The sequence below is a fragment of the Rhagoletis pomonella genome, unplaced genomic scaffold, assembly GCF_013731165.1.
Source record: "Rhagoletis pomonella isolate Grant_MI unplaced genomic scaffold, Rhpom_1.0 Rhpom_scaffold_00005, whole genome shotgun sequence".
Lineage (NCBI taxonomy): Eukaryota > Metazoa > Arthropoda > Insecta > Diptera > Tephritidae > Rhagoletis > Rhagoletis pomonella.
Genome location: NW_023458559.1, coordinates 35706905 through 35716851, shown reverse-complemented (window position 1 = coordinate 35716851; position 9947 = coordinate 35706905). Strand labels below are relative to the sequence as shown.

General features: G+C 30.0%; 1 protein-coding gene across 2 annotated transcripts in view; it reads left to right on the top strand.

The window, feature by feature from the left end:
* Window positions 1-6: 6 nt before the first annotated feature.
* LOC118738860 (cell death protein hid-like) overlaps window positions 7-9947 on the top strand; it is a 68475-nt gene continuing 58534 nt past the window's right edge. For both annotated transcript variants that reach the window (XM_036469872.1, XM_036469871.1), the window contains exon 1: window positions 7-691. In XM_036469872.1, coding sequence (XP_036325765.1) covers window positions 478-691 — 214 coding nt within the window. In that variant the 5' untranslated portion in view covers window positions 7-477. The remainder of the gene's footprint in view (window positions 692-9947) is intronic.

Sequence of the window (9947 nt, the reverse complement as noted above, 5' to 3'; positions counted from 1 at the left end):
TTAAAGTTTTCAAACATACCTACATACATAAAAACTATCCCGCATTACCGAAAAACTAAACAAAACAACAAAAGTCAGCATACATATTTCCATAACGACACTTTTGCGCGCACAAACCTGCCCGTGTGCAAGATCATACGTGCCTACCCCCAACAGCGCTAATCACCAGCACCCACCCACCCACTCTGATTGCTGCGCAGCGCAACGTCGTCGTTTAGCGTCGTGTGAGTACGTGTGTGTGTGTGTGTGTGCAGCAGGTGGGTGCGCATCGCGCACAAACAGCATAACAGCAAGCACAACAAAAACAGCAACATTTGACACAACGAAAAATAAAGCGCGAAAAAACTTCAAAGTGCAACGAAAACAATTTTTAAAAAGACAACCAAAGCCAAAAACATACAAAAAGCAAAAAACTCTCAGCCGCAAAAGGGCAAAAAGTAAAACAAACAAAAAATATTAAATCACAAAAATAAAATTATGGCTGTTGTCTTTTATATGCCCGAGGCGGGTGCCGATGACTCTGCATCGAGTGGTGGTCACGGCAGTGCGGGCAGCGGCAGCGCCGCCTCATCGACATCACAATCGCCAAATACGACCACATCGGCCACACAAACGCCCATGCAGAGTCCGCTGTTGACGAGTCCGCACATTGTGATGGCCCTCTGCGAGGCGGTCTATCAATCATGGAACAGTAAGTCGAATTCAAAATTTTATTTATAATATTTAGTATGTATTTTTTAAAGACCGGTAAAAATTCAAATAAACCAATTTAAATTTGTTTAGTCGAATCGAGTTTAGCATAGAGATTTGGCAAATAAAAAAAATTGCTTTCTTTAACGAAAGTGTCAATATCGAAAGTTTTTAGACAAGAAATGCATTTATATACCTACATACATTTTTTTTTTGTTCAATAAATGGCATTGCCATTTAAGATAAAAATTTTTCTAAAAATATACTTATTTTGCTCTGCTGTCTATTTTCGTTTATTTATTTATCTTTGTTTCGAATGAGCGCAAAAGTAGAAATAGTTAAATATTTCCTGCAGGGTATGTCATCAATCTTATCGATTTTCTTGCACACCTTACCCTGTTCCCAAAATTGGTATGGAAATTTTAATTTCTTTCCTTTGAAAATTCTCTTCTTTCAACCCTTTCATAAATGTAATCAATTCATAGACTTTCCGCTGCAGAAACTTTGTTATGGAAATTTTTCATAAATAAAAATGACACAGTTGGTAAACCAGAAATTAAATGTCATAATATTTCTATAATTGAGTGAAATTCAGGAAATTTTCCAGAAGTCTAGGTATTTCCCAAAATAATTCATGCGTTGATAGCTTCTAAACTCGGTTGTCGCTATTTCCAAGGTTTACTTGCTTGTTTGAAAATTTTTTAATTATTGTTTTTTTTTTTTGCTTTTTTTGTAATAGGTGATAGGACTATAAACTTTTAAGAAATACGACAGGGTTTGAGTTGTTGAGTAAAGCTTTTAATATGCCTACTAAGCATGTTTTGATGTCAAAAACTGTATTTTTTAAATTTGTTTGTATAATATTATATTACAAAAACTAAAAAAAAGTTAACTGCGAGGTTATAATTACAAAAATTATAAAAAAGTTAGACCATAATGCTGCTGAATTAAAACTTCCAATTTTAGTTGTTTGTGTTTCCGACAGGCTAGTGATATGATGTATTGTGGAACGATTTTCCGTTTTCCCTTGTCAAATTTGGTTTGTCGAAAAACCGGTTTCGGTTCTTTAGTGTAATTTTTCGTATGACAATACATGATTAAAAATCGTACCGGAATAAATGCGTTAAAAACAATAAAAACCCAAACTTCACGCAGTTTTCATATTAGCAACTTAACTCCTTGGTAAATCTCTTTGGCTTGGCCTGCAAAGCGTTAGAACTGGTTGATGTATATATATATTTTACTTATACTTAGTACGTACTTATGTATATAAAACCTAACTGTGTCAGCAGTGAGATTCTTAAGGTATTCATATATGAAAAATTTTGCTTGCTAAAAATCTCCTAAAAAGATGCACATAATAATACGAGGGAAATGCAAACTGAAATTGTTAGCGTCAGCGACAGGTAATGCTCCTCTGGAAGTGTTGCATATTTTTGGGCTCATTTTATTCATTTACAGGCCTATTCTGCGTTGGTAACAAAAATTTTGTTACCGGTAAGTAAAGTTACTGTCAATTTTTAAACCCTTTTCGTATTCTCCACACTCTTGTAACCGGTAAATCTCATGAGCAGGTAACAAAATATTGCCCCGTGAAATATGCAACACCAGAATTTCAACAAAACTACATAGCTGAATTGCTGAATAAATTAAAACGTTACCAAGGTAAATAGAATTGCGGTTGCAAGAAGTGGTGACAATTGTTGGTAACAAAATTACTTAGCTTGTTACAACATGTGTCGGTTACAAGCAGATTAGGCCTGTTAGAGATTTTAGAATTCTGTTGCAGCGATACTACTTAGTTACATGTATCCAAATTTCAGTGCATACTTTTAGGGTTATGAAAAATATATAGCAGTGCGCCAATAACAAAATTTAATCGCATTATTATTGCTTTTACCACTGTTTCTAAAACTATGCCATAGTGCATAACATGGACACATAGTGTTTATTTTTGAAAAAAATAAGGCAAATTCGAATATCTCTAGAACGAGAAGAGATAGCGAAATAAGTGTAGTGGTAGTTTTAAGCCTTTAAGATGGAGAATACAGGATATATAGTCCCGTTGAATATAAGAATTAACTTGACCTTTAAAATGACCACAAATATAGAAGGATTAAGAATTTTTTCGTTGTTTGTAAAACTAGCCTGCAATGTAGTTTTAAAAAAGTTTTAAATACATATTTTTGCGGTCTTAGTGTCAAGGAATCTATGTCCATGGTTCCAAAAACCAAACACCGCATTACATTTTTTTCAAAATCAAAAGTAAAATTTTGGACTTATTGACCTATAAACAGCTTGTAATGAATTAAAAAAAAAGATATAATATGCGTTTTCCGTTTAGATTCCTTGACGCAAAAATAGCAAAAATGTGTGTTTAAAACTTTTGAAAAGTTCATTGCAGACTGTTTTCAGTACAAAAAAATTAACAAACTTAAAACCTTCTACGTTTGAAGTCGTTTTAAAGGCTTTAGTGATTCTTCTATCTAACGAAACTATTTATTCTGAATTTTGCATCTCAAAAACTTTAAAATACCGTTACAATTATATCGCTATATCTTTTCGTTATCGAAATATCTGATTTGTCCCTTTTGTGCTAAAACAGAACACTGTGCGACGTAACAATATTTAAATGTATTCTGCGCCATAGATGTATGCAGTCATATAGCACTGTTAGATATGATTTTACACCAACTTTTTATATGTAACTTGTTTAACATCATGTATGGTAGTCTTAAGGCAGTCTTCAGCTAACCAATCGATACATTAGTGCCATTTTGCCAGACTGCCAGGCCACTTGCTCACTTTGGTGAATACCACTATTGTATAAACTTATGCAGCTGATATCATGCGGTTGGATATGAATATGCATTTGCATACTCGCTGAGTAGTTTGCATTTCGTTGCTATGGTGGATTGGCTTAGAAAAAAATTGTGTAAAATAGATAATAGTTAGCGCTCGCTTTATGCATCTACTTAAGAACGTTTTTAAACTGGAATTACGCATGACCCTTTCTTAATGTTCCAGATAGAGTCCACAAAAAACTTGGACCGTAGTACCTGAGGGTTAGGCGGATGTTTAGAATTGTATTGGTGTTATCAATGAAATCTTGCTACCACAGTCAAACCGAGTAGAGACTCTTCACCCTGGGGCCAGTAGACGAAACGATGAACACATTCAGTGTAGAAATTACCTATCCTTCTTTTGTTTCCTTAGTTAAGGTTTCTTAAACTAAGCAGGAACTGTGATGGTAGAACAAGGTGTATGACGGTTGTGTGCCCTTATTTGGATTTAGATGCCCACTCGTGGTATTTTCCTTTGCTCTATGTATTAATGTATGTATATATGTATTTATATGTTGCCATGGTGGTTCAGAAACTATAAAAAAAAATGTTATATATATAAGTATGTATGTGTGTAACCTTATTTGCTCGCATATAAATTTTGACTTTAAAAACTATCCCGTAATTATATAACTTTTTATTCACCCTCTCAATTTAAGCTTTGTAAATGTTGTAGTATATTGCTACGATAAAATATGAACAATGGTTGCACCACTTGTGTGTAGCAAGTCAATAAAGTAAATAATTAAACAAATATAGTAAACAATAGCAGTTAAACGGTGGTAGGCGATAGTAAACAAATCAATGAGTCATTTACTTATATGTAGTTGTTATTGTTATTGTTATGAATAGTTGTTCCACATGGTGTTCAAGTCAAGTAGTCGACAATCGAAAGGTAAATAATTTCTGCAAGTAAAGAATTGTAAAGCTGGCTGTCGAACAATGACAAAGAGTGAGGCACTTGGGTTGACGCTTTATTGACAGTTTTACTATTGGTGATATAGAGACAATATTTTTTTAAGCAAAGCGTAAATAATGTGGGTAATATTTTAGTCAAAATGAAATGGATGCAATAATAAAAAAGTATGTATTCATAATTTAAAAAAAACATATAATAACAACTAATATCAACTAATATCAAAAAAAAATTATATCGAAAAAGTTTAAAAACAACATGCATCACTCTTCTTATATTGGTACTATATTTACAACGAAATTATAAAGTATATGGACACCTGAGTCGAAGATCGGAAGACCTAAGTGGAAGATCGGTCAAATCTCCGTAGCCAGTTCGAAATATACTTATACAATATATCAGAAAACTTTTCAAGAACACCCGAAATATTACAGAATTTGATCGAAGAACGCCCTACCTCAGCTACCGATTCAAAAACGCCCTGTCACAGCACATTTTCAATACATTTTCATTTGAGATAGGGCGTTTTTGAACCCAATTCCGAGACAGGATGTTTTTCAATGAAATTCTGAAATAGGGCGTTCTTGAAAAGTTTTTTGGGATAGGGCGTTTTCGAACTGACTGCCCGAGATAGGTCGATCTTCCACTCAGGTGTCGATACTTATTATATTCTAACACCCAATTTCATAAAAAATAAAGAACACTTTGACTGCTTTATGAATAGAAAATTTTTATGAAAATTTCACTTTATAGAACTCTTTAAATCTATTTTATTTTTTATGAATAAAGCCGTAAGACTTCTGCAAAAATAGTTCGGAAAAATACTAAGATTTACTTTGGCTGGAACGTTTATAAAAAACCTCCAAAAATGAAAATATTTTTAAATAAAATTATTTTTTACAAAAGATCACCTCAGATGATATAACAGTTTTAGCATAAAAGGTCTGCATAGAAATATCTAAAAATTTTACATATCGACGGAAGCGAAGTAACAAAATTTTTGGGAATATTTTTTTAAGATCGTTCCAGATCAGGTAAAACTTAATATTTTTCGAAATATTTAGTTTTTGCATTTTACTCCGTGTCACTATATCCTCTTTCCTTTTATTTATTTTTATTTTTATATATAATTTATAATTTGATTTATTTACTTTTTTGATTTTTCCTATAGTCAATTTATTTAATATTTAATATTTAAAACAATTATTTAAAACAATTAACTTTTTTTTTAATTTTATTTTTAACTATTTTTAATGCATTTTATTTTATTGTATATTATTTTATTTTGCTGCACTTTATTTTGTTTTGTTCCATATTATTTTATTTTTTACATTTATTTTTTATATTGTTTATTCTTATATTTCATAATTTATTTTTAATTTAATAAAATTTTGTTTCATTTTTTTTCATTATTGTCCATATTATTCTATCTGATTTTTTCTCATACTTTTTCTTTTTCTTCTATTTTGTTGAAGTAAATTTTATATTGGCTTTTATTATATTTTATTTTTTATAAATTTCAATTCAATTTTAATTTATGCGTTTTATTGCACTTTATGTTAATGCATTTTCTACTGTTGTTTCATCGTCATTTTTTTTCTGTTTGTATTTAATTATTTATTGAATTTTTATTTTTTTTTTTTGTAATTTTTTAATTTGAATGTTTATGTTCTATTTAACTAAATTTTGTTTTATTATTTTATTTCATTTAACCTTATTTTATTTTTTTTCTGAATTTTTCTTTTATTTTTTGCTTCTTTGTTGTATTTAAATTTCTTTTTTGTCCTATTTTTTTCGAATTTTTATTAATTTTTTTCTTTTTATTCTATTTTATTTCGGTAAATTAAATTTTTTTCTTATGTTTTTTTATATTTTTTGCATTTTAGGTTTAATTTAATTTAATATTTTTATTTGGTTTATTTTTTTTCTTTTTAATTATTCTTTTGGTTTTTTTTTTATAAAATTTTTTATTTTATTTGATAACTAATATTTTATTTTACTAAAATTTGTTTTTATTTAATTTTATCTTATTATGTTTTATCAGAGTTTTTATTTTATTCATCTTATTTTTATTTTATTTATTTTAATTTTACTTTATATTATTTTTTTATTTCATTTCTTCCTTTTGTATTCTATATTTTTTTATTTCGTTTAGTTTTCCTAAATTACTTAATTTAATTTTCTTTAATGCGATTTTCCTCTGAAACCTCCGCCCGAACTGTGCTGACAACTGTCAAAATGTTAAATATTATTTACCAAGGTTGCTCCACTGAACTAGCAGCATGCAACAATTCTTTGTATAGAAACAAAAAAAACGTTCAAAAGAGTCTAATAAAACAATAATTGCGTATAGTAAACAAAAATGGCAATAATAAACCCATAATCACTTGCCATTCTTACAAACCCACAAAAAAACTTGCAGTGCAACCACACGCCACCTACATGTGAATGTGTGTATACGATTTATATGTAGTTATGTCAACCACTGGGTTACGCCAACTTTCGGCCATTAGTAGCTTATTGAACGATTCTGCTTAGTGGGTAGTCAATGGGGCGTTGAAAAATATGGCTAAACAGTTAGACATGCAATTTATTTAGGTGGCGTTTTGTTGAAGGCATATTTGCATAAATGAAAATACATAGATAAAGGCTTGCTTGCAACCTTTTGGATATTTAGACCATTGAAATGTTAGCTATTTTTGTATATTAATATACACACATATGTATGTATTTATGTTTGTATGTATTTTGGACAGGGCAACGAATGGGTCAAAGAGCGTGAATAATGAATTTGACTGCATGAAAAACTTTTTGAGGTTGCAAACTAAGGTCGAAATGAAAGCATATTATTTTAAACATTTTACAGCTTTTATGTTGCTTCTACAAACCTGTAACAAACTATTACTTAAGCATGTACATATGTAAATACTTAAAAAATAATCGGAACTTTACTTACTAAACCTGTGCTAAGTGCTTGACCGAGTTTCTCCTACGACTTGTTGTGTGCGTTTTGAAGTTGTCAGACAAAGGAAGGCCTCCGAATGACAGATGGTTTTTACTTTTTAATAGTAGAGGTACATTACATATTAACATAGTACCTCACATATCTACATAATTCGACTTCCAAGGCACTTTATGGAATTATTAGCGAAGCCAATAGTGTCTTGGGTATACTGGGTTAGGGGCCCTCTTTAGAAATGAAATAGGCAGTGACCTTTTTCGACATGCTTGTGATTTTATCTATCTATCCAATATTTTGTGCCAAGTTTCTATCTCTCACTACTCACTACCATTACCAAACGTTGTCTGATATACCAAAACTGCCTGGTGTGTTTAAATCCTTGCATAAACTCCGAAACGGTTCATTGAAATCAAAATTTTGGTTTACATGGCCCGAAAAATTTTAATTCTGCTATATAATTAGAAGTTAAATAACGAGTAACTTTAATGTGTATTTAACTAGTTAATGTAATTGAGTATTGACTATAAAAAAAAAACTTTAATTTGAAACGTTTCGAAATTTTTACATTTTGTATCCTCTGGCTAGCTTTTATTGCCGTTTATGTATGTACACATAATATTTCTATATGACTTATTAATAAAGCACGATTGACGTAAAATACGCTTAGCAGTAATAAATAAACCACAAAACTAAATAATGTAATAAAATATTAAAAAAAAAAATCCAACAAAAGTCAACACACCCAATTTTATTAGCCGCCTGACCAAGTGACCACCGCATTGGCATTATTTCGGCCAAACCAGCCGCCTCAAATGTCTGCGCTGCACCAAACGGTAACAAGATACTACTTACTTATTTAGTCGTATATGAACGACACACCCGTGCTTTGTATGTGAATAATATGACAAAAACAAAAATAAAGTAAACCGAATTGAAAACAAACAAGCATAAAAATTTTATTCAAATTGCCATCCCGCAAAGGCACAGCAATAAAAAAACACAATAACGTTGAGTAAAGTAAATCCAGTTTGGCGCGTGCCACAAGCAACAGCAGCCCACTAAAGTGGTCCTACATGTATTATATGTAACCGTATATTGTATTATATATCAGGTATGTATACAGTGGCGGTCAAAAGTGGATGAATGATGTTTCGTATTTAATATTTACAATGTTTTTCAAGCAATAATTTTTTAAATATTTTTTTTATAAAAATATGATTCATGGATTAACAAAAACCATATAAATCACACTTTCAAATAATTTCACACAATTTGGAAAAAATCCACAAATTCTTATCTAAATTTCAGGATTTATAACCAGAATTTTTAAAAATTTGTTTGGAATGCAGTTTTTTTTTTGTTGAAGGCGTTTTAATCTTTTTTCCATATGAACATGAAGTTTTTTTTTGCGAAAAAAAATAAAAAAAGTCAAATTTTAAAAATCAATGCGATTTTTTAGCCGCTCAAAACTTGCACTAGTTTTACTAAAATTGTAACTGCATACCCAAAAAATTAAAAAAAAAAAATTGGTTAAAAAGCTCTAAATTTAGATAAAAATTTGTGGAATTTTTCTTAATTCTGTATAAAGTTTTAAAGTGTGATTTGTTAAAGCATGAATCATATTTTTATATAAAAATATCAAAAAAAAATTTGCTTGAAAAACATTGTACATATTAAAAACGAGACATCATTCATCCATTTTTGACCGCCACTGTATATGTATGTATGTAGTACTATTTTTGTATGTAATACTGTGTGCTTGTATGTACATATGTACAATATACGCACATATAGTATTTGCTTATACATACATATGTTATAAAAAAATCTCCAAACGATCGATCGTCTGCGAGCGAACTGTGCGCACTCGCATTCAAATTTATGCTGCGCTAACAGTTTTTTGCTTGTGCGATCACATACTTACATATTTATAAAGGTTACAGCACCGAATCTTGCATGTTGCACGTCAATTTGGTTGCAACAAATGATGTGTTTGCTGCCCACGCCCACTTTCAATATTCATTGTGTGACTTATTTACTTATTAAATTTTTTGGATTTTCTTTTTAATTGAAAAAAACTCAAATATTTTGAAAAATTTAATAATTTAAATTTAAATTATCTTCATCTGTTAATTAAAATTAGTTCTATAAATGTCAAAAAATTAAATTTAAATTACTAAAACCATTTTAGAGTATGAAATTAAAAACTTAAAACAAAAAAAAAATAATTTAAAATTTTATTTGAAAAAAATTATAAATCAATAGTTGCAATATATCCTTCCGAAAAAATTATGTTCAAGTTTTAAAAATTATAACAACATATTTACAGCTATAATTTTGAAAATTAAAATTAAAAAAAAAATTATTCGACCTATTTGGAGTGGGGCACCGAAATTGCGCATATGGAAACTGTGCATTTAGACATTATTTCGGTTTCAACCGAAACTGTGCATGTATGCTTTATTTCGGTTTTTACCATATGCATTATTTCGGTTTTAAACCGAAACTGTGCATGTATGCATTACTTCGGGTTTTT